Genomic DNA, 25,811 nt, shown 5'->3' with positions numbered 1-25,811 from the left:
TTCCAAATGTTGTTCTGGTCAAAATAATCCATTCAGATGACAAAGGATTTGATTTTTTTTTGACAGGAAAACAACCAAGCAACTAAAACAGTCCTCGCTTTCATGATTAAGTCTGCCGGAGGAAAGTACATAGACGTTGTCTTTCTCCTACCGTTGACTTCCTTGTCTTCCTTGTTCTACCCCATTTGTTGTGGGCGCGTTTGAGCCTTCGCTGCAGGTTCCTAGTTTTATATGTAGTGATAAAAATCCTGTGTAAAAAAAAGAACCAAAAACCAAGATGATAGCCATGCAAATTTGAAGAATATTTTGGAAAAGAAAATTAATAATACTCATGACATTTAATTAGATCAGCTACAATCAGTTGTGACGAAGGAGGAAGGAGAGAAGGAGATAAATAAAGGTATTTGCTAGTATTACTCAAATGTCGATCCCTAATGCTACTCTGAGTCCAACAAGGACTCACAATTATAACTTTGCAGCAAAACCTTCAGGATAACGCTCCGTTTTTTATGACCATAAATGTTTAATCAGGCAATGACTACTATATATATGTATATATAATAGTAATTGTCCATGGAATCAGAATTAGAATATAATTGAATCTATTAAGGAAATAATTAAATAACAATGACAACTGCTAAGAAAAATAAAATTAATTTTTTAGATTACCAATTCCTAAACAATAGACCACCTAAAAAAATCACCGGATTTACATTACTGATAATATGCCTTATATAGCCAGGACATATAGGCTGGAATTTTTCTTATGGTGATCCTCAATTCTACTTCAATTTCAACAAGGACTTAAACTTATAACTCCCGAGCCAACCCTCATTCTTACTCTTTTTTTTTCATGAGCACACGCATTAGTTATAAATTTATACATAAATGTTCCCTTCTGAAGAATTAAAGAAAATTAATGATGACAGTTTTAGAATATAAAAAATGTTGTTCAGGTTGCAACTACAAAAATATTTCTAGACCTCTACTAACCACTAATATCATAATTTATTGACGGCAAGATATGTTCGTGGGAGCCTATACAAATGAACTATTAAATATAAAATTTACAGAATATACATTATTAATACGACTTATAAGAAAATCAAGGAAGGCTACATGTAGCCTTTCCTGAAGAACATATATTGGACTTTGCGCTACCGTCAAAATAAGTGCACGCCAAAAAAAGCTATCATTCCATATTCATTTGATTTTAGTTTTCCTTCTATCCCTTTTTATTCAATATAGAAATCCTGGATCTATATTTTCTTATAGGCTTAGCAGGTAATTGTTCCTAAGCATAACTAATTTTACTCGAAATAGCAGTGAATTTTAAGACTTGAAGTGTTACGTCAAAGAGATAGGAAGGCTGACTAAAATTAACAATCATGGAAGTTTTTTCGAATCTAGCAAATAATGTTTGAAATAAACGAGTGAGTTTTGAATCTTTGAAAGGAGCAATGGCATGTTTCCTCACATCTTTTATCCGTTGAGTGTCTCTTAACGTTCTCATCACTCTACCCAGAACAAGAAAGGATGCATTAATATTCCCAGCCTCTACTCGCCTTGACCCTACGTTCCTTGTTTTCTTTATTCTCTCCGAGCCGGCCAAATCACAAAAAGAGAAATTATTTATCCGTCCGTATTTGTGTTGATTTAAATCGCAAAATTTAATTGCCTTCACAGTAAAAATGAAGTGACTCCTGGAAGAATTGTGATTTAGTTTAATTTCAGCAAAATGTAGATTTTTCCTACAAATAAGGAGGAGTTTATAAGCCTCATCTGCAGAAGAGACGTGTATTTCTTTGAAACCTTTAATATAGGGGCTCCTTTTCGTTCCTAACACAGCTTTATAGTTCCTTTGCAGGAAGTCCCTTGCAACTTTTTGGATAAGGATACTTTTTCAAAGATATCAGAAATGTTTTCTGTGTAGATTTCTGCAACGGAGATCCACAGAATTTAGAGCATTCCCTCATGGTATAGGCCTTCGCTTTGTTTTTTCTCTCTCCTTGTTAGTTGCACTCATATCCACTGTCCAGGAGGGAGAGGTGTTATCGTCTTCAACTGCTTGGTGGCTTAGCACAAGCCCCTTCTCTTTTTTCACATCTTGGAAGGAGCATGATTGATAGGTATCAAACCTATTGGCATTTTCAATTTTTTTCCCGGATCCAAGGCAATTAAAAATAGTCTCTAAGGAGCGGGACATAATACCTGGATGATTCAACGAGTTATTAATCTTGGTAAGAATGTTGAAAAAGATTGGTAAAAACGCTTGAAAACCCCACGGAGCTCATGAATGATCTTAGTGATTGAAAGAATAAGGAATAAGAAAATCCCTACAACGAAACTCGCAAATGTAAACGACACGATATCAGTGATGATGAATTAAATGAAATAATAAATGAACTAGAAGCTAAGAGGATCAAGATCTTGAAACAGAGGAAATTAAAAACTAAAACGTGACGATTAAGGACTCTCATAAGTGTCTCCTTGATGTTTGAAAAAAAACCAACTCCAAGAGGAAATAAAGACTTCATAATTTACTAATAAAAGTAAAATGAAACCCATTAAAGAAAAAGGAATAAATTAACTTTAGAAAATAGGAGCAAAGAATCTGAAATAAATCTTTAAGCATCTGATCCCATAATACAATATTTGAAAACACTAACCTTGGAGCACCAAAAGAATTGAGCAGAGAAGATGGAGCAGGCTACATATTTCAAATAACTATTAAATAATGCTGACGAAGAATTTCTTAGAAAGGACTATAATGAATCCAAGTTGATGGAAGCTAAAAACTCATTGCAGGTAGAATTCATGTTATATTTATTGGATAATTTTACTCAAATTTATTCCAAATCGAGTTAAAATGGAATTAAAAGATGCACAAGAATAACATTCAGTCTTCATAAAGGAATCAAATAACAGATGAGAAGTGTATGAATCAATGAAGGAACTTCTGCCTGCTTGTCGAAGGGAAAATAGCAAGATAGTAAGTAGAAATGAACACATCTAAGAAAATTAACGAAATATGCTGGTAAAAGTAAAGTGTTAAAGCTGTTCATCACACATTATTGATGTTATTAAAATATATTCATTAAAAAAATAATTTTATGTTTCAATTTGAGGATTCTTCAGTAGTCGACAATCTCCGTAAAAGGTTGGATCCTACCTCTTCAGAAGTAGATGGGCTTCTTAAAAAAATGAAATAAAACAATACAACTTATAAATATCAAGGAAAAGTTCTGAAAAAAATTGAAAAAAGATAAGAATAAGCTTGATATGGATTTAAATGATGAAATTGAAAAGCTGAGACGTTCAAAAATTAAAATTAAATCTTCAGAGGATGAAAAAAAGAAGATATAGTCTAAAAAAGAGAATGAAATTCACAATCTAGATAAGGTAATAAAGAATTTGATGAAAAAAGGTATAGCAAATCAACAATCAAGGTAAAAAAATTACATTATTTTAAAATTTAATCTTTTTTTTTAAGATGAAGTCCTCGCATAAACAGGATAATGTGATAACAATATTAAGAAAAGAATTGAAGTTTAAAGAATATGAAAAAAACTCAACTGAGTGATAAAATTACAGAATTAGAAAATGAAGCAGTAAGTGTGTCTACTGTTACTAAGCTGCGAGAAAACGTAGAATACCTTGAATCCGAAATTGAAGCCGAAAATTATGAGGTTAAAAAGTCGAAAGAGGAGCATGAGTCTATTTCGTTGCGCTATGATAAATTAATTAAATTGAAAGATGATGAAATTAATAGAGAAAAGCAAAAGCGATGAAACTTATAGATTTTATTATGAGATCTACTCCCAGTAATAAGAATGCACTGTCAAATCTGGAAAATGAACTTTCCAAAAAGGAAGCTTTCATTCGAGAGCTTGAGCTAAAATTAGAAAAATCATTGTGAGTGTGGTTAAACATAATTTTAAAACTAATTACTAATTTTTATATGTTTACAGATATGATGGAGAGGTTGAAGACTTGCTTAGAGACGAAATAGAGTCATTAAAGCATGGTGTAACCAAAGCAAATGCAAATCATTCAAAGGAACTGGATAAAATAAAAAAAGCTAATGAAAAAGTAATCAATGAATACAAGGATGCGAATAAGGAGCTCCAAAAACAAGTCGGCATTTGTTCAAATAGGGATGCTGCAGAGGATTCTAGTCAATTAATTCATCAACAAATGAACGAATCAGATCAGAGCTTTAAAATCGACTCAAGCATCATATCAACTGGATTGCAAAGCTCTGGTAAAAAGAAAAGAAAGGTTAAAGGTAGAAATGCCCAAAATAATAGTACAAAATCCAACAATAGCTCCTCAATTTTTTTAAATGAAAGCAATGTTGAAAATGAAGTAAATGATAGTGAGAGTTATCTATGTAGGTCTCGGAAATCAAGTAAAGTCACTCGTTCACGTCCAGTTCATAAAACTAAGAAGAATCACGTTAGTTATGTTGATAAAAGTTCTAGATCAGAACTAAGTTCCGTAGAAAAAGAAAAGAATGCGCTAAAGGAAACGCCCAATTCTGAATTTCATCATTCAGCCACCAAAAACACTCCAAGAAGATCAAACCGAACAACTAATAATAATACTTACAGACAATATGAGGTAAGGATGAAAATCAACACTTTTCTGATAATAACACTTAGTAAAATAAAAAAAATCATGTTTTAGAATGTCCATGGTTATTTTTATTTCTATTTAAGGCGTAAAATACGAAAATTACCATTTAAACCTTCAACAATCATAAGTTTTGCCTTTAGAACCTTTTTTAAAATTCAACTAAATAAGAGTACATATAATAATGAGTCAGAGCCATAATCAACGATAATAATAATGGAGTATATAATTAAGTTGTTTATACGAATAATTGGAAATACATTGTTTTTAATGCAAGGGGATGAACATTATTTAATAATATATGCTTAAAATCCAATATAATTGATATGTAATCCTTACTTATTTAGTATTTTAATCTATTTAACTATATCTAATTTCAAAACTTTTATGATGCAATCCTCCACTTTTTAATTATTAAATATTCCATAAGAAAATCAATAACTAAATTTTACTGCTTTTGTGAAGAAAAATGTTATATTATATTGATTATTTAATTTTAGCAATTATATATAGCATAGAAAATATTATTAGTTTCCATTTTACTAGAATTTTTTTAATGATAGGCTCTTTAGATTTTGAGGTTTTTGGATGGAGTTATCCATCCAGACGAGCGTGCATTGACCTTGAAAATAAATGTTGTGCAGGTGAGTTGCCACACGACAGGGAAATAGATGGGTATGTGAAGAGGAGTTCATCCAGTAATGTTCCAGGATTATTTTGCATCAGATCTTTGACAATCCTCACTGCTCTTTCGGGCTGTCCATTACATTCACCTTCACTCCCCATTGCGACAATTTTTCCTAAAAGAGTGAGCTTGAGAATTGGGTACCATTGTCGAGGTGTATTTGTAGCGGAAATCCCCATCTAGTGAACTAATGAAAAAGCTGGGTGTATTTTGAGGTGCTGGACATCGGGGTGGCCTCAATCCATTTTGAGCCCGTATCAATAAGGATGAGGATATCCTGTTTCCTGGCTTTCATATCATCAATATGAATGCGTTCCAAGGGTTTGAAGGCGGGAGGTGAATTTAGAAGGAGGAGATGGCTGTGGCTTTGACATGTTTTACAGGACACTACGAAGTGATAAATGTTATTATCATATATGTTAGACTACCATAGCTGAAATCGCGCAACAGATTTCATCTTTGCAATTCCTCGATGTGATAAATGTTGTTCGTCGAGGAACTTACGTTGGAGAGAAGAGGGTATGGTTAGGCGGATTCCCCAAAATAGCAATCCATTTTTCAATGAGAAGGCATGCCGTTCCTTTTTGTGTGGATCTTCTGTTACCTTGGACCAGTCACCTATTCTTGCTGCTTGAAGGGGAGGGCGAAAATATTCATCCTCTTTCACAGCTACTAGGAGTTTATTGTCGCTTGAACTAGCAAAATACATTAACTCATCAGTAGTGTCAGGAGTTATGAGTGGTTCAGGGTCTTCTAAAGGACCTTGGGAAGGAGCGTCTATTTGTAGGTTGTAAATTCCTGTGACGGGAATGATGTTATAATCGAATATATCAAGACGAAGGGCGTAACGGGAGAGACAGTCCGTGACCACAGTCGAAAGGTCTTTTTGAGGGTTAAGAATAAATTGGAGAGGCCTGTGGTCTGTTTTTATGGAGAAGGTTCGGCCGTGGAGGTAGCACTCAAATCGCTTTAGGACGAATATTATTCCGATAGCTTCTTTATCGATTTGTTAGTAATTCTTCTCGGCGCTACTCAGATTCTGAGATGCATAGGCAGTAGGAGGGTTCTCTGCATTCATCAGATGGAACAAGACGGCTCCAAGCCCAATATGTAATGCATCAGTTGAGAGGAACAAGGGTCAAGCGAGATCATAGTAGGCAAGGATAGGTGCATTAGTTAATGTTTTTTTTGGTTTTAATAAAGCTTACCTTAGCCTCATCCATTCCCGTAAAGTCCTCGTTTTGCCTTATAAGTTCATTTAGAGGAGCGTCGATCGATGAGAGATCTTTAATGAATTAGCCGTAGAACTGGATGATTACGATGAAAGATTTGTTCTGGGAGGAGGTTGTCGGAGTTGGGAACTCAAGTGCGAGTCGTACCAGTTCTGGATCTATCGACTTTTCTCCGTCAGATACTTTGAATCCCACGTAGGTAAGCCCATTGCTTGCAAAGCCAGCTTTTCTTTTCTTGAGGCGCACTCCAGCGACACTGATTCGTTCGTAAACTAACCGAAGAGTGGAGAGGTAATCAGGCACTCATTTTGAATATATTAGGGAGTTCATCGGGGTAAATTTTGACATTGGCTGTACCCGCAAAGAGTTTCTCCTGGAATGCTTGAACGATCGCTGGGTTAGAGTACAGACCATAAGGGAGAACTCTATATCTTATGAGGCCCAAGGGAGTGTTTATGGTCAGGAGGTCTTTGGGAACGATAATCGAATTTGTATTGTTCAAAACAGTGGAGAAAATCTAGCTTAGTAAATTACTTCTACCCGGCAAGGTCTCCGAACAGTTCGTCCTGGTAAGGCTAGGGGTGGAGATGTTTGTTGATGACCGGGGGATGGTGTGGGCATAGTCCACAGAGATGCCAATGTTTCAGTCAGGTTTGAGCACAGTTACTATAGGAGATGAACAATCAGGATTTGATTTTCTCCGGGGTACAACGTTTGACCATACCTAGTAGTTCTTTTTGACCTTATTCCGGAGAGCGAGAGGCACAGGACGGAGATAGTGAGGTTTTTCTTCGTCTATGATGCGGATTCTTGCTTTTGCATGATTGACAGTTTAGGCACCAGAGTCCAGGAAAATATAATTGAATTCAGTGTGAAGTCCTTTGAGGGCAGGCTCTGCAGGTTGGACTTGTTTGCAGAGGAATGAAGGTTTATGGATGTAGAAAAGGCCAAAGTCTAGACAGGCCTGCGATCCAGACTAAAAGGAAGATAAACAATGCCACGGGTGGGAAACTTGCTGCCACCAAAAACGGCAATATTACCACCATATGTAGGGTCGGCTTTGTCGGGCACGAGTCGAGTAAGGATGATGTTGACGTTAGCTCCCATATCGAGTGAGAAGGTTACCCATTTATCATTGAGCCTTGCTCTGACAAAGGCTCTCTTAGAGCTGTTAAGGTGGGGAAGTTCTGATAACTTCGCCACTACCATATGACTTTTGCACTTCTGAAGCAAGGATAGAAGTGTTCAAGGCCTCCATACTTGGAGCAAGTCTTTCTGATAGCTGGATATTGGGATCTTAGAGGAAAGTGCATTGAGTCATAAAACTTACATTTTATAGTCTTCTTAGAAGGCTTATGGTTGATAGGAGGGTTCCTTGGCCTTCGAGTACTCTTTCGTTAGCAAAAGAAATAAGTAAGAGATAGGAGAATAGTGTTTATTGAACAAATCGAGGGGTACAGCGTGTAAGTGAGATGGAAAAGAAATTACATACTTATATAAAATACACAACAATGGTCATTTTCATCTTCTACGTCTTAAATAGCTATAATTAATATGGGTTCTACCTGATTTTACTGCAAACTTTTTTGCCTCTTGGACATTTTGCAACATGACATATATATGGTAATGGAGGAGAGTTCCGCTTTTTGTTGCTGCTACCTGAATATTTTTTCCCCCAAGGCTGATATCATTTTTATTTTATTCCTGAAGAGAGAAACGTAAAAGTATAAAGTTATCATTAGTCCGTGAAAGACAAAAAATAGAACTGATGATTTGTTGTGGAGTTACAAGTGGACCTCCTTTTTGGACTCTTTATAGAATTGAGGATTACCATCGCTGTTAGGAGCTAATTTAATGAAACATCAGGACAACTTTATTTTCTCCCAAACATTCTTCAAATTGTCAGGATAAACACGTTAATTTTCGTTTTTTTAAAACAAACTTTCTTTCTATCAATTGAGTTTCTTACATTTCTTCAAGTCTCAACTAAGATCATGACTATGAACAAGGACTCATTATTCAATGAGTCCTTTACAAATAGACTCATGATCCCGGATCCGTGACTACTTACTCATTTGTCCTTATAAATACTATTCCTTCTATATTTCCTCACTATTTGCCTTTTTTTCTTCATTTTTTAATCTATAGCTGGGATGCAACAGTAAAGACTAAAGTAAAGTTCGAACTTATATTAAATAAACATAAAAAATGCGGCAATATTACTAGAGACGATAATGTTCGTGGCAAAATTACAGGTCACATTAAAAGTGGATTTAATACTGGAGGCAAAAATGATATTATATACCAAGTTATCTTAGGTTTTGGCTGAAAATTTTAGACCGGTCTGAGAACTTTATAATTTTAACTAAGTCGGGCTTTTAATTAATTTCGGGAATATCGGTGTTATTTTTTGTTAGTTTTGGAAGAATAAATTTTTGTTTAGCATTTAAATTTCGTTTTAAACAGAAATATCTGTCTAAAACAATAATAATAAGACTAGTGTTGGATTAATTTACTTAACATTTTCCCCCTCAAACGCCACCCACCCCCCTTTCAGTCTTTTTTTTCATCGGTCAAATCAAGGCTAATAGAAATACAAGGTTAGACCATCATAAAATCGGGCTTGCTAGAATTTTCAATCTGATGTATTGTACATACTCCCGGCACAGAAAAACAGATTTTGACAAAACACGCAACCACTCATTTACTATGACGCCAATATTAAAAGCGTGGTGGAAGTCAAACATCAGTCGTACACGCGTTATGGTATAATCTTGTATTTCTATTAACCTTGGGAGGAACAATGTTCGGGCTAGTAAAAGTGCAAGTATGCATGATATTGGTCAACACATGTTTAATTATTGGCCACATCTAATTATAATTAATTATTTAAATGGATTATTATTTCCGAATAATATGATTTAAGTTTATAATGTAGAATTCATTTAAGTATTTAATATTTAAAGAATAAATTCGGTTCTTTTTGAACTTTATATTTATTGAAAAAAATTAAATTTTTAATTGAATTCTTTAATTTAGATACTAAAACAAAATATGAACAACTATTTTATAAAAAATAACCATTTTAAATCATTAATCATGAGAGAATCACACCTATACATCAGTGGGTGCAATAGCTGTAGATTATTTCATCTTATTTCTTTCCCTTATATTTTTGTTGTTGTTGTAGATTTTTTGTCTGTCCGGTCTTTTCCTTGTGTCCTTTATGTCCTAGGACCAGAAATATAAATTTTTCAGCTGGCCCTTTTTTTTTAAATTGGTAGTCTGAAGAATGAATTTTCTTTTCCTAAGCAGTTATCATTATTATTTAATTCCTGAGTAGGGAACATCCTTTCCTAAATGGATTCAATTATATTCAAAACATGATGGAACATTTGTGCATGCTTATAAAAAATGGAGAGTAACCATGAGGATTTTTTTGCGGAGGTATAATTATCTGAGTCCTTGTTGGACTCAGAGTAGCATGTACGTTCGACATTTGGAGTAATTCTAGCAAATGCCTTTGTTTATTTCTTTCATCTCTTGTCACAGCTGATTGTAGCTGATCTAATGAAAGGTCATGAATATTATTCTTTCTTTCATCCAAAACATTCTTCAAATTTTCATGGCTACCATGTTGATTTTCGGGTTTTTTTTAAACATGTCCATTTTATACATTTTATCACTGACTATGACTGATTTACTATACAGTTTTTCCCTCCTCCAATCTTGTTTACTATTCATTCAGTAGCACTAATAGATAGAGTTGGTATTTGTTGTTTATCAGGGGCCGAGGAAGTCAAGGTCGGCCCTCATTTTTTAATTAATTAACCATTATTTTATAGCAACAAAAAAATTGGAATTTTTTTTTGTTAGTTATTGCTCCTTCCCTTTCAAAACTAGTTTGCGGAGCCTATTTATAATCCAATTTACTTTTATAACATTCTAATTGATACTTTTTTGATCAAAAATTTGGTTAAGAACATTTTACATGCACTTACGTTCTCAAGATTTTGTTTGAAGTGGAGGAGGAGATTGATCAGCCAATTCGATTACCTCATTTTTTATAGGCTACACTTTTGTTGAGATGGCAGTGGGATCATATATATATATATATATGTGTATTACTAGCAAAGGGTTACCCGGTATACCCGGGAGTAGGAACCACATTGACTATGGCAAATTGAAAAAAAAAAAAAATATTCAGAAAATACTTTTATATAATTTTAAAACTGGTAAATGGATAACATTGTTTAGAAAATGCTCTTAATGAAATTCTATTTCTTTTGTATTTTTTCTTTAAGTATATTGACGAATATAACGATAGTAGTAATGAAAGTGAAGACAGTATTGAGGAGATTTTAGATCCACGCCATCTATGGCGTGGATCATTGTAATTTTCATTTAAATAGGTATCTACATATAAAGTTTATAATACAATGCGTAACTGAAAATATGGTGAGACGAGGGTTGTTATAATGCCCTAATAAAACATTATCAACAAATTGTTTTAATTTTAATTTAGGGGGGAGTGGTACTTTTTGGTATTTTGACTGAATTTTCAGAGAGAAAAACGTGTCATCAATATTGGTTTTTTATGATGCACCTGACAGTACTCTTCTGATGCAAGTTTTGTCCATATACCTTATGGGATGAAATAAACCATAAATTCAACATTTATTGGGGGGCTACTTGGGTGGGGGGGGGGTATGACCTCACTTTCAGACATAACTTTTTGGTCAGTCTTTGTTTTTTATGATGTCTGAAATAATACTATACACAGATGCAGGTTTTTTCCATGTACAATGTACATTTTACGGTTTTGGGGGTACTTTATGGGGTTCGTACCTCAAGTTTCCGACTGAATTTTTTTGTCAGTCTTAGTTTTTTTTATGATGTACAAACATAGTACTATACATTGGAGTTAGTTTTGTCTATGTAACTTATGTTTCAAATAAATAGTGCGGAGGCTATTTTCAGGAGGGTCTGGAGGCCAGACCCAGCAGAGGGTTTCAGGATGACAAAAAAATAAATATTCTAGTTGAGTAATTTCAGGGGGCCAAACCTTCTGTCCCTTATGGGGTGAAATCTTCTGTGGCAGGCTCCCAGACTATATATTTATATATTTATACTACATATAATAATCACACTATATGTATCCGGTTAAGTAAGGTAATCCACTTAAGTCTCATCACAGCAACTCCCCCTCTTAGTTTTGTCGAACCTTAGTACTATTATTATAAATTGAAAAAAAAATTGTTGGAAACTTCGAATAACATACCAAAAAAATTGTCCAGAAGAGAAGTCAATTTTTTATTTCTGTCAAAAAATTGCCAAATCAAAATTCGCAATAACATCGATAAAAACTTTTTTGCACTAATTTCGCAAAAAAAATAGTTAATAGCATTTATTAACATTTTCAAGCGAAACACGAACCATCCAATGTTTTTTTAGTGGTTGCAAAACAAAAATGTTAATGAAAATAATGTTCTTGTAAAAATAACCCTCGATAACCGGTTCATTAATGCATATATTGCAAAAATTATTTTATAAAATGTTCGAGAAATTGAAAATACTTAGTTTATTGTTAGAGTCATAAATTTTTATAAGTAAAAAGCATCGTTTTGTGGTATTTCCTCTTAAAAATTGAAAATTGAGGTTTGATGACAAAAAATGAAAATTATTCAGATATTTCAGTTAAACATCAATTTTTATGTGTCAAATATAAATACACAAAATAATCTCCAGACTAATTTCTACAAACTTTATTTTATTTACGAATCCAATATTTCATTGGAAGTTGCAACTAAAAAAAAAATGTTTGTCAAAAAAATTGCCTCATAATCAGCAAAGTATGAGTTATTTTCGAAGACCTTTTTTGAAGGTTGACATCTGTTATGGCAATTCTTGAAACATCTCCCTTGCAAAGGAAAAACTTTTGAATAAAAGCCTGGAGCTCCAAGTTATCTCTTTTTCGAATAGAAAAACAGATCGGGACGTATGTATTTAATACAATTTTTACAAGAAGTTTCAAATTGAAGTACCAATTGGGGTTAAAACTAGTTTACTTTAACTATATTCATTGTTTGGTGGTTTAGATTGGCAATAAAGCCTAAGAATATTTTCTGGGTAGTGTTCCAACAAGCTAAGCTCAGGTTTGTGAGTCAAAATAGATAAATATCCTTTAATTGGCCCATCCTGGACCAAATGGCAAATAAGGTGTAATGACTCTAAGTAATTGTTTTTTACCTCATAATCAATCATTGGTACTTTTCTTTCAAGTTCTTCAAACATTTTGCATTCTTCAGGTGGTTTGAGCTTGAGTCTATCTTTTAAAGAAATTATTTTGCTAAGGAATCCTGTATAATTTTCTGCTCCTTCGGGTGATTAATTTCTTCAAATAAGTGCCTAAAGGGCAACTCATTTTCATGTAATAAACTAATAATAACGCGTAGAACTCGTTGAAATTCTAATTCTACAAATTTAAGAGCCCCTTTCTCAGGAACAGTGTTCACTTCGCACCCATCAGTGAATATTGTATTTATCAACTTTCCTTTTACTAACATGGTAATTTTCAGAGTTATCAAATCCAATTATTTTACATAAGTCATTTATCCTTTACTCATTAAAGTCGTACCTATTTATCTTATTACAAAGTTCCTGATGCGTTTCATTATAATTTCCTTAATCTTCAATGCTACTAAAATGAATTGCATTCTAATTAATATTTGAAGTCCAATTCAATTCGGTATACTCATAGAACTGCAAAGCTCAGAATCAAGGTTCTGCCCGGTTCAGATTTAGAGGTTCTATCGATCCGGGTCTCAGTTCTTTCATTTGAACGGAATCGGTCTCGATATTGGTTCAGCTTTATTGGTCTCGGTTCTTTTTAATACATGATCAGTTTGGTAACAAGTGCTTAAAACGAGGGGCGTCACTTGAAAATTTGGGCCAGGAAATGAAATTCCATACAAACAGGGTCACAACTACCTCATACGCAGAGTGCGTAGTACCCCAAGTTCTAAGAGTGGCTCTGAAAACTCGTATAAAGGGGCCTCAGTTTAAAATGTATTAGTTCTAGGAGGGAGCTTTGCATAGTAAAGTTATCATATTATAGGGCCCTGACAAGCTTAGTAGCGGACCTGGACCCGTAATCTACCCCACCCCTTCCCTCTTGTATTTACAATTTCTGCTAGCTATAACTCCTTTACCAGATCCATAAGAAGCCCTTGGCTATTTGGAACTCAGATACAACTGTATCATCCCGGCAACGTAAAAAAATCATTGGAAAACGGGTTTGTGCAATTGCATAAAAAAAAAAACCCTCCGAAAATTGACTTATGTATTAAAGCTAATTTATTTTTTATAATATATATCTTCTTTGTCCCTATATATTCTATAGAGGGACAAAGACACAAGAACCGAGACCGATAAACAATATATTGCGGTCTCTGTTCGACTTTGTCCATTCTGATTCTAGCAATTCAAGAACCGGAACCGCTAGAACTGTAAGAACGCTAATGACACAGCCTTGCTCATAATCTTTTTATGGTTCGGCTCATGGAACAACTTTCTTTGTTTGAATTTTGTTTTTTCTTAATCGGATTCATTTCTGACGAAATAGTGATGTCTTTTTCCCAACTTATCATCAACTTTTTTTTTTTGTCTTCTAATCAATATAAAGCTCTACATCAGTATATTCATGTAAGGATTTGAATTAGAGATCTTTTAATCTTCTTCACAGATACAATTAAAAAAACGATGTCTTCAAACTTGACTATATACTTACAGGGGTGTGCTAAGGGAGAGGGATAAAGGGAGAGATTTGATTTTTTTTCAAACAATGTCGTATTTAAAATTTGATTTAATTTTTCAAATTAAATTCTAAAAAATATTTAGTTTTCTGTAAATATCTATTGATTTTTGAATTTTTTTCCCATAAAATTAAATATTTTTTTTCTTAAAATGTAATATTAAGAATTTTTTCAAATTTTTTTTTAAACAGCTGTGGTTTTTTGAAATTATTTTCCAAAAAATTATATTTTTCCTGAAAAGCCATGGATTTTTGCAATGTTTTACCAAGATTTTATATTTAAATTTTTTTCCCGAAAAATTTAATTTTTTCTAAAAAAGCTCTGGATTTTTGAAATTATTTTTCAAAAAAAATTTTAATATTTAAAATTTAAATTGTGAAATTGAAAAAAAAAAAAATTAATTTTTTGTCAACTGCTAAAAAAATAAATTTAATAAAATTAATTTTTTTTCAAAAAATTTAATATTTGAAATTTATTTTCTAAAATATGTAATTTTTCGATTTTTTTCCAAAAAATCTAGTATTTGAAATTTAATTAATAAAATTTATTTTCTGAAAAATTTAATGATAATACATTCTAGTGACACATCTCTTACAGTAGGGATCGGTAATTTTTTGGAGAAAAGGGGGCTAACAGCTATTTAGTGTCATAATAGAGGACCAAGCAGCTATCGCTGCAGAGTCATCAAGGAAAACCATATCATTGAATATATATTTGATTTTCTGGGTGTTTAGAGAAAACAAGGATTCAATATAATTATATTTAAACAAATCCATATTTTTTTATACTACAGAAATTCAAATAAATAAATGAAATATAAACACAATTTAAAAGAAAAATCTATATTTTACTAAAAAAAAGTCTGGAAAATACTAATTATTTAATGAAACATTTGTTTCTGCTTATTTTGTGACGAATTAATCTATATTTCACTTCTCTTATTTGCACTCTCCCGGTGCAAAAAAGGAAATTTCTGAAGGCTTTTTTTTAGACTGATCCAACACTACTCAACTTATGATAATAAGTTCTAGTCGACTCAAATGACATAGTTAGTAGTAACTACGTGATTTCAGCTGTAATATTTTTTTATAAAAAACAGATAAAGACCATTCCTAGAACAAGACTTTTAGAACTTCAGTTATTTTAGTTTTTTAGACCGATGCAACACTAGTCGTTATTATTGACGAAATCTGTTTGAAACAAGCATAATATAATACAAAATTGGCATATCATAATCACGCAACCTTTCTGTTAAATTGTATTATTTTTCTTCTTCCTTAAAAATGAAGATATCTCCTGAAATCTAATTTAAACATTTTTATTTCTTTTGATAGATTCATTTTTTTTTCTCTGATTTTTTGATCTAGATAGAAAAAAGTTTTTGAGTAATTAAAACAGTTTAACTAATAAGTATGAGTAATAAAAAAATCGATATCATATATTTTGTTGGACATTGCTTCTGAGATGATGTATATACCTAAATGTTTATTAACTATTTAAAAAACTGCAGATTGTCTAATGACAATATGTTTTCCTTCAGATTCTTCCTTTCCCTATGGCGAGTCGAGGTTGCGAGGGCATAAAAAACAAAAAGGAGGGAAGACATTTAAATGAATTGAGTCCGAGTCTAAAGATTGTATTCAATTAGTTGCAGATTGGCGAGTGCATTCCATTGGACCATTGTCGTCGATTGAGGAGGTGGGAGAAGTAGCTTGCGTGGAGATGGACTCCACGACTTTTCTCGAAGATAAATTCAAGACCTTCCTGGGGGCTCCAGATGTGGTGCCAATCCCCACTTTGAATCCCCAGGGGATTAGTGCCGCAAAGAAATGCATCGACTTCGATGAGGAGGAGGATGAAAACATTCGCGTGTATGCACGAATCAAGCCGCGGCTCTGTGAAGAGGAGGTGGAAGGGAGTACCAAAGAGTCCCGCATTTATATTTCTGGGCAAGAGGTCGTAACGGATCCTTCGCCTGGAGCAGGATCCAGTTATTCTCAACGATTCCTCTTTAACAAGATTTTCCATCCCCAAGTCACGCAGTTGGATTTCTTCCGCCAAATGGTTCAGCCTCGACTTAAAGATTTCCTGGAGGGACACAACCAACTCATTTTCACCTATGGAGCCACTTCTTCTGGGAAAACATTCACTGTACAGGGCACATTGAACAATCCTGGGATTCTGCCCCGTTCCTTGGACACTATTTTTAATTCCCTTGGGTCCGACAGAATAATTGAAAATACCCCGTTGAAGCCCTGTGGCTTTGATACATTTGAATCCTGCTCCTTCCAGGACGTGAAAGAAGAGAAGGACTTTGTTCTGAGTCTGGGTAGTTATCTCCACCAAGTAGTGGATGAGGACAGCACCACCTCTTCGTCCTCCTCTTCCTGCACAGCAGATATGAGTGCAACCAACAGGGAGAGAGAAAAGACGGAGATCGAAGGCCTAAACCACGAGGGAATGTTTTATTCCCTGTGGATCTCCTTTGCGGAAATATACAATGAAACTATTTATGATCTCTTTGAAAAAGTATCCTTGTCCAAAAAGTTGCGAGGGACTTCTTGCAAAGTTCCTTTAAAGCTGTGCGAGGAACGAAAAGGAAGCACCTATATAAAGGGGCTCAAGGAAATACCCGTCTCATCCGCAGATGAGGCTTATAAACTCCTCCTTATTGGTAGAAAAAATCTACACTTTGCTGCTACTAAACTAAATCACAATTCTTCCAGGAGTCATTGTATTTTCACGGTGAAGGTCATTAGATTTTGTGATTTAAAAAAACCCAAATATGGACGGGTAAATATTCTCTCTTTCTGTGATTTGGCCGGCTCGGAGAGAATAAAGAAAACAAGGAATGTAGGGTCAAGGCGAGTAGAGGCTGGGAATATTAATGCGTCCCTTCTTGTTCTTGGTAGAGTCATGAAAACGTTGAGAGACAATCAACGGATAAAAGAAATGAAGAAACATGCCATTGTTCCTTTCAGAGATTCGAAACTCACTCGTTTATTTCAAGCATTCTTCGTTGGATTCGGAAAAGCTTCCATGATTGTTAATATTAGTCAGTCTCCCTATCTCTTTGATGAAACACTCCAGGTCTTAAAATTCTCTGCTATTACGAGTAAAATTAGTTACGCTAAGGAACAATTACCTGCTAAGCCTAAGAGAAAATCTAGATTCTCATCTATTTTATTTGAGCATAAGCGAGTGTCTTCATTAAATGGACGAAATACAATCATATGGGAAAATCCTGAAGCAAGGTCAACACTATGTCCACCAAATCAAATTGATGAAGAAGACGAGAGTGACGTTGAGTCGTCTGAGGAAATTAATGAGACGCATTATGAAGCACTAACAAATCTCATCAATGATTTGGAACGACGATTAGTCGAGGAAAAACGTAAAAATGAGTCCTTAGAAAGTGACATTAGAACTGAATTGTGCAACGAGTTTAATATCATGATGATGAATGTTGAAAAGGAATGGCAAACACGTATGAAGGAAGCAACAAAGCGCATGGATGATCTTAGTGATTGGAGGATTAAGAAATTAGAAAATGCCTACAACGAAACACGCAAACGTAAACGACAGGATATTAGTGACGACGAATTGAATGACAAAATAGCTGAACTTGAAGCTAAGTTAGAGGATAGAAATCTTGAAATAGAGGAAATCAAAAAACAAAACGTGGCTATTAAAGACTCTCACAAGTGTATACTTGATGCTCGAAAAAAACTGCAGGAAGAAGTCACAACTTTAAAATTTACTAATGAGGACAATAAAAGTAAAATAAAATCCTTGGAAGAAGAAATGGACAAATTAGCACTAGAGAACAGGAGCAAAGAATCTGCTATAGAATCATTAAGCTCTAATCCCATTATAAAAGATTTGAAAAACCAACTTTGGGATACAAAAAGAAAGTTAACTGTCAAGACGGAGGATGCTGCATATTTCAAAAAACTTTTGGATGAAGCAGGAGAAGAATTTCTTGCAAAGGACGATAATGAATCCAAGTTGTTAGAAGCTCAAAAGTCTTTGAAGGTAGTGTACATATTATACTAAATGATAATAATTAATTGGATCATTATACTCAAATTTACTCCAGACTGAATTAACTCAAGTTAAAATTGCACTAAAAGATGCTCACGAGGAATATTCAGTGTTAATAAAGGAATCAAATAGCAGACAAGAAGATTATGAATCAATGGAGGAACTTTTGTCTGCTTGTCGAAAAGAAAATAGCGAGATAGTCAGTAAAAATGAAAAAATCTTAGCAGAATTATCTAAATATAAGCAGATTGGCAATGCTGGTGACAGTGAAGTGGTAAAGTTTTTTATAACACATTTATTTATGTTTTATAAATCTTCTCATTAAAAATAAAAATTTTATGTTTCATTTTTAGGATTCTTCAGTAGTCGATAACCTCCGTAAAAGGTTGGATTCTACATCTTCAGAAGTAAATGGTCTTTTAATAAAATTAGATAAAACAAGACAACTGTATGAAGATCAAGATAAAGTTCTCAAAAAAGTTGAAGAAGAAAAAAATAGGCTTGATAAGGATTTAAATGATGAAATTGAAACGCTGAGACGTTCAAAAATTAAAATCAAATCTTCAGAGGATGAGAAAAAGAAGATAATAACTGAAAAAGAGAATGAAATTCAAAATCTGGAAAAGGAAATTAAGAATTTGATGAAGAAAGGTATAGCAAATCAGCAATCTCTTGAAGATAATTCTAAAGAAATACAAAATCTGCGATGTGATATTGCTGAGAAGCAAAATATTATTGAAAATCTTAAGGTTCAAGTAAGGTCAAGAAATTACTTTTTTTTTTTAAAGATTAATATTTATTTTATTTTTTAAGATTAAGTCCTTGCAAAAAGAGGATAATGTGATAACAATCTTGAGAAAAGGATTAAAGCTTAAAGAATATGAAAAAATTCAACTGAGTGATAAAATTACGGAATTAGAAAATGAAGCAGTAAGTTTGTCTACTGATACTAAACTTCGAGAAAACGTAGAATACCTTGAATCTGAAATTGAAGCCAAAAATTATGAAGTTAAAAAGTCGAAAGAGGAGCATGAGTCTATTTCGTTGCGCTATGATAAATTAATTAAATTGAAAGATGATGAAATTAATAGAGAAAAGCAAGAAGCGATGAAACTTCGAGGTTTTATGATGAAATCTACTCCCAGTAAAAAGAATGCATTGTCAAATCTGGAAAATGAACTTTCCAAGAAGGAAGCTATCATTCGAGAGCTTGAGCTAAAATTAGAAAAATCATTGTGAGTGTGGTTAAAAATAATTTTAAAAACTAATTACTAATTTTTATATGTTTACAGATATGACGGAGAGGTTGAAGACTTGCTTAGAGACGAAATAGAGTCATTAAAACGGGATGTAACCCAAGCAAACGCAAATCATTCAAAGGAACTAGATAAGATCAAAAAAGCCAATGACAAAGTAATAATTGAATACAAGGATGCGAATAAGGAGCTCCAAAAACAAGTCGGCATTTGTTCAAATAGAGATGCTGCAGAGGATTCTAGTCAATTAATTCATCAACAAATGAACAAATCAGATCAGAGCTTTAAAATCGACTCAAGCATCATATCAACTGGATTGCAAAGCTCTGGTAAAAAGAAAAGAAGGGTTAAAGGTAGAAATGGCCAAAATAATAGTACAAAATCCAACAATAGCTCCTCAATTTTAAATGAAAGCAATGTTGAAAATGAAGTAAACGATATTGAGGGCTATCTAAGTAGCTCACGGAAGTCAAATAAAGTCACTCGTTCACGTCCAGTTCATAAAACTAAGAAGAAACGCGTTAGTTATGTTGATAAAAGTTCTAGATCAGAACTAAGTTCCGTGGAAAAAGAAAGAAATACGCTTAAGGAAACACCCAATTCTGAATTTCATCATTCAGCCACTAAAAACACTCCAAAAAGATCAAACCGAACAACTAATTATAATACTTACAGACAATATGAGGTAAGGATGAAAATCAACACTTTTCTGATAATAACACTTAGTAAAATAAAATAAAAATCATGTTTTGGAATGCCCATGGTTATTTTTATTTAAGCCGTAAAATACAAAAATGACCATTTAAACCTTCAACGATCATAAGTTTTGCCTTTATAGCCTATTCCAAAATTCAACTTAATAAAAGTACATATAATAACGATTCAGAGCCATAATCAAAGATAAAAATAATGGAGTGAGAAATTAAATATAAATAAGTCGATTATACAAATAATTGTAAATATTTATTAATACATTGTTTTAAAGGCATTATTTAATAATGTATGCTTGAGATTCAACATAACAGATAAGTACTTATTACTTATTTAGTCTTATAATCTATTTAACTATATCTAATTTTGGAACTTTTATGATGCAACCCAGCACTTTTTATTTATTAAATATTCCATAAGAAAATCAACAGCTAAATTGCACTGGTGTGAAGAAATTTTTTTTTGTCATTTAATTTTGGAACTATATATATAGCATTTGAAGGGAGGAAATGGAAAAAATATTATTAGATTTTAAATAAGATCCTTCATTTTACTCGATTTTTATATATGATGAAACTCATTTTTTAGTAATTGTTATCATGATGAAAAGTTAATAAATATTCATTTATCTTTCAAATGTTACCATGTTTTATCAATTATAGATACTCAAAAAACTATAAATTTAAAATGGTCCAAATTTTGATTGTCATTTTTGTGTGCTACGCATTAAATAACTATAATAAATGTGGGCTCTATCTCATTTTACTGCGAACATTTTCGCCTCTTGGACATTTGGCAACATGACATATTCGCCACCTTTTCATGTTTTCATATTATAGGTTTCGAATTTTTATTTTTGTTATTTACCATAGATAAAAATAATAAGATAATGGAAGATAGTCCAGCTTTTTGTTACTGCTACCTGAATATTTTTTTTTCCAAGGCTGATATCATTTTTATTTTATTCCTGAAGAGAGAAACGTAAAAGTATAAAGTTATCATTAGTCCGTGAAAGACAAAAAATAGAACTGATGATTTGTTGCGGAGTTACAAGTGGACCTCCTTTTTGGACTCTTAGTAGAATGGATGATTACCATCGCTGTTAGGAGCTAATTTAATGAAACATCAGGACAACTTTATTTTCTCCCAAACATTCTTCAAGTTATTATGATAACCGCGATAATTTTCGTTTTTTTAAAGCAAACTTTCTTTTTATCTATGGAGTTTCTTACATTTCTTCAAGTCTCAACTAAGATCATGACTATGAACAAGGACTCATTATTCAATGAGTCCTTTACAAATAGACTCATGATCCCGGATCCGTGACTACTTACTCATTTGTCCTTATAAATACTATTCCTTCTATATTTCCTCATTATTTGCCTTTTTTCTTCATTTTTTAATCTATAGCCGGGATGCAACAGTAAAGACTAAAGTAAAGTTCGAACTTATATTAAATAAACATAAAAAATGCGGCAATATTACTAGAGGCGATAATGTTCGTGGCAAAATTACACGGTCACATTAAAAGTGGATTTAATACTGGAGGCAAAAATGATATTATATACCAAGTTATCTTAGATTTTGGCTGAAAATTTTAGACCGGTCTGAGAACTTTATAATTTTAACTAAGTCGGGCTTTTAATTAATTTCGGGAATATCGGTGTTATTTTTTGTTAGTTTTGGAAGAATAAATTTTTGTTTAGCATTTAAATTTCGTTTTAAATGGAAATATCTATCTAAAGCAATAACTTAGGACTGATTTACAAAACAGTCTTTCCCTCGCTCCTCCCTCTCTGTCTTTTTTCATCGGTCAGATCTTAATCGGTTTACCATTAATAGGGGTAGCACTAATAAGTAGAGTTGGTATTTGTTGTTTATCAGGGGCGATCAAGAGAGCTTTTTGATAATTAACCATCATCTTACACCAACGAAAAGAAATGGTGTATTTTTATTTTTTATGTATAGTTATTGACCTCCCTCTCATTTTCATGACCAGTTTGGCGAGAAAATGTTCTCAAGGGAGAAGTGGCTGGAAGGCTGTAGCTCCACTTTAAATCAAGGAATTTTTTCTTTTTCAAAAAAAAATGTAATAAACCAAGTTTACTTTTTAAATATTAAATACTTATATGAATTCTACACTATGAACTTAAATAATATTATGAAGAAATAATCCATTTAACTAATTAATTATAATATAATATGGCCAATAATCAAACACACCATAAGGCGTGTACGACTGAAGTTTGACTTCCACCACGCTTTTAATATTGACGTCATAGTAAATGAGTGGTTGCGTGTTTTGTCAAAATCTGTTTTTCTTGCCCAGCAGTCGGTACGATACATTAAATTGAAAATTATAGCAATCGTGACGTCATATACTGAGTGGTTGCGTGTTTTGTCAAAATCTGCCTGACTTGGCCAGGAGTCGGTACAATACATCAGATTGAAAATTCTTAGCAAGCCCGATTACATGAGGGTCTAGTCTTTTATTTCTATTAAACTTGAGTTCAAACCAGGAATGAATCAGATCAATAAATTCTGCCATTATTAAGATCGACCAATCAGACTCCTAGATTGTCGAATATCTCAGGTCCGGACTTGTTGCATGAGGGGAAAAAGTTATTGAGCCAGCAACATTTATTTTAGAAAAGTGGCTGGGGCTTATGACACTTTCAAAAAGCTTTGGAACAATTTTCTATTCCTGAACTTTTTTCTAACTGTACGAGTTTTTGAAGATGTTTTACGGAAACAATATGTTTTGATAAATGTCTTTCTTCCCCAAAAAATGATGGCAAAATTATTTCAACATTATTTACTTAAGATGTAAGAAGTTTTTATAGAAGAGAAGAAGGAACATCACAAATAAAGTATATATTTTATTTTGGATTTTCTGGATGAGAGGTGAAGGTAACAATTTCATTTTTTCTTCCAAAATTTACTCCCTGCCAAAGGAACATTGCCTGGTTTGATGGTCCCATATCTGTAGTAATTGATCTTACACGTAAACTAATTTTGGAATCTCTTATGACGACATCCTTTGTAATTTTCCCCAGTACGGACCCATTGACTGAATCTGGAGTAAAGTAATAACTAACAACTTCCTTCCATCTATTTGCGATTCCAGCGAGCATTACGAAAATATATGTGTTGCATATTCGCTTGTGTGCTCTGAAAGAGTAACCTCCCCCATTTAATAGTTTATCCATTGTTTTTAGACTTTTTGATGATCATTTCATCCATCAATAGTTCACAATTTTTGTCTTTTTCACTGAAAGACGTTATTTTAAACGTCAAAAACTCAAAAAAAAAAAAAAAAAATTACTCAAAATACCGCTTTCTTTAAAAGTTTTCCTTCGCAGTGTCCCCAACGAGAGTAAAGGAAATTCTTAGTCGAGAAGAGATTAATACCCTGACGAACCACAAGCAAATCTAAAAAGTGTAATTAACCATTATAAATTTATAAGAAAGGACATAGCTTCAAAATAAAGCATAAAATCATCCTAAATTCTTTCTTTCAGTTTACCTTAATTTTAGTGATTTTTTAACAGTTGGATTTAACCATGTGATTTCAGAGTTTTTTCCTTTCTTGGACAAACATCTTAATTGAACTTCATTCAAGAACTCTTCAATAGAGGTTTTGCGACAAAACTGAGCCTAATACAATAATTATGATATAATTAATATATCATAGCCTCTACTATATCATTTAGAGATAACATCTTTTAACGGTTTTTTTAGTTGGTAATATTGAAGCCTTGTTCCTGGGAAGTTTTGGTTGAAGATACTGTATTTTTGCAGTTAAATATTTATTTGCCGCAACTTAATTGATTCAATTAGAGCGTGGTACGCATGTTAAAACTTAAATATCTGGGCTTCTTGGATAAAAATGTATGATGAGAGTGGGGTTTGAACTTCGTGATCAAGATAATCTTCCTTACTGGATACCCCATGATTTTTGACATACGAATGTGTAATATTAGAATTCTTTACTTCCTTTGAAGTTCTTCTGCGTCTCTGTTTCGGTTAAACGGGAGCTTTCGTTTGTTTTTTATCTTAGAATATTCAAATAAACTAGGAATTTATCATGTACCAAACGCCACCGTCCTTTTGAAGACTTCCGCAGAAACATTGATTCATCAAAGTGAGCCTAAAGGAATAATTTAAGTATGAATAGTTAGAATATGGAGCACAGCGACATTCATATAAAGTAAACCATTAATTTAATTTTCAAAAATAGTTGATTATATTACATCGCAAACTCTTGAGTCTTTGGTGGGGGTCAAAATTCCACGTTTAATGGTATTGATCCACAACTTCCTTCGATTGATGTCTTGGAAAATTAAAATTTTCATGGGTGATAAGCCTGGAGACTTTTTATTCGAAGTTGATCTATTATTACGATACACTGGACTACACGTTACCATTATGAAAATTATATTGCAATTTATAAGTATCGGCTAATTATGATAGATAATTAAATTAAACACACAAAGTCGTACATAAATTACCTTCAAGAACTTTAAAATAGACTTTATGACAGGAGACAATTTTAAGCCAATCCGCAAAGATAAAAAAAAAACATGATCTTCTTCTACTGAATGTCCACTCTTTCCCTTGAGTCCTTTACTCTGTATCACTGTAGTTCCGGTATACCGAACACAGCACTAATATCTCATTTCTCTTTTTTTTTAGGTCCTCAACTCTCTTGAAAACTTGACTGAAATGGAAGAAGAGGGAGAGCGTGCCTCTCAATCATCTGTAGGAAAAAGACAACTTAGAACTAGGAAAAAAAAGTAATTTTAATAGTGTGGTGATGAAAGGAACATTGTAATACCGTCTCTTTTAATAAAGAATATCATAAAAACATTTATGAATATTTTATCTCAACATTTTACAAAGAAAGTCCCCGTCGTTCTATTCGAGACAACAAGAAATGATGATATTTGTGAGACCAAAACAAACTTATGTCTATATGTTTCTGATTATAATTTATTTTTCTCCTTTTATTGTTATTTTTACTATTTTGTATCAAGTGCTCAATTTGATATCTCTAATGTTAAACATATTATATTATATTCAAATATCTACTATAATATAATATTATAGTAAGTGTATGTATGTCCGCTAATAAAAACGCATAACCAGGGTATTTATTTCACAAACGGAGACAAATACAACCCTTAGACATTAAAATAAAAGTTGTTCAGAATTTTGTTTTACGTACCTAAGGCTATGTTTCATTCTGGTCGGACCAGATTCCTAGTCTCTGAAGGGAAAGTTTTTTTTTTTCGCTAATAAGTTGATTTTTTTTATAAAACAAGATCGATTCCCCATGTGTCAAAGTTTTTTTTAAGGTATGGGTTGTAGATTCGAAAATGCACCAAAACAATTAAAAATCCAAAAAGAAAAACATAAATTAAATACGAATTAG

The 25,811-nt window shown here is 32.9% G+C and overlaps 2 protein-coding genes across 2 annotated transcripts; both read left to right on the top strand.

Moving 5' to 3' along the window:
* Nucleotides 1–1,296: 1,296 nt before the first annotated feature.
* Nucleotides 1,297–4,727, top strand: LOC139904971 (uncharacterized). Its single transcript, XM_071887228.1, has 5 exons — nucleotides 1,297–2,992; nucleotides 3,129–3,427; nucleotides 3,494–3,915; nucleotides 3,972–4,623; nucleotides 4,722–4,727. The coding sequence occupies exons 3-5, from the start codon at nucleotides 3,788–3,790 to the stop codon at nucleotides 4,725–4,727; spliced, it is 786 nt and encodes a 261-aa protein (XP_071743329.1). The 5' UTR covers nucleotides 1,297–2,992; nucleotides 3,129–3,427; nucleotides 3,494–3,787.
* On the top strand, nucleotides 4,488–25,578 carry LOC121115123 (uncharacterized). The gene is made up of 7 exons (XM_040709299.2): nucleotides 4,488–4,623; nucleotides 16,015–18,401; nucleotides 18,466–18,684; nucleotides 18,764–19,165; nucleotides 19,224–19,645; nucleotides 19,703–20,351; nucleotides 25,073–25,578. The coding sequence occupies exons 2-7, from the start codon at nucleotides 16,089–16,091 to the stop codon at nucleotides 25,175–25,177; spliced, it is 4,110 nt and encodes a 1,369-aa protein (XP_040565233.1). The 5' UTR covers nucleotides 4,488–4,623; nucleotides 16,015–16,088; the 3' UTR covers nucleotides 25,178–25,578.
* Nucleotides 25,579–25,811: the final 233 nt, after the last annotated feature.

Source organism: Lepeophtheirus salmonis, chromosome 3 (genome assembly GCF_016086655.4).
Source record: "Lepeophtheirus salmonis chromosome 3, UVic_Lsal_1.4, whole genome shotgun sequence".
NCBI classification, from domain to species: domain Eukaryota; kingdom Metazoa; phylum Arthropoda; class Copepoda; order Siphonostomatoida; family Caligidae; genus Lepeophtheirus; species Lepeophtheirus salmonis.
The sequence above is the reverse complement of the archived record's forward strand: the minus strand, read 5'-3'. Positions and strand labels throughout refer to the sequence as shown.

Coding starts and splice junctions, on each gene's coding strand:
- LOC139904971 (XM_071887228.1), top strand. CDS start 3,788: ATGAAACTTATAGATTTTATTATGAGATCTACTCCCAGTAATAAGAAT. Junction 3,916..3,971: donor CTAAAATTAGAAAAATCATT/GTGAGTGTGGTT, acceptor ATATGTTTACAG/ATATGATGGAGAGGTTGAAG.
- LOC121115123 (XM_040709299.2), top strand. CDS start 16,089: ATGGACTCCACGACTTTTCTCGAAGATAAATTCAAGACCTTCCTGGGG. Junction 18,402..18,465: donor AAGCTCAAAAGTCTTTGAAG/GTAGTGTACATA, acceptor AATTTACTCCAG/ACTGAATTAACTCAAGTTAA. Junction 18,685..18,763: donor ATGCTGGTGACAGTGAAGTG/GTAAAGTTTTTT, acceptor TTTCATTTTTAG/GATTCTTCAGTAGTCGATAA.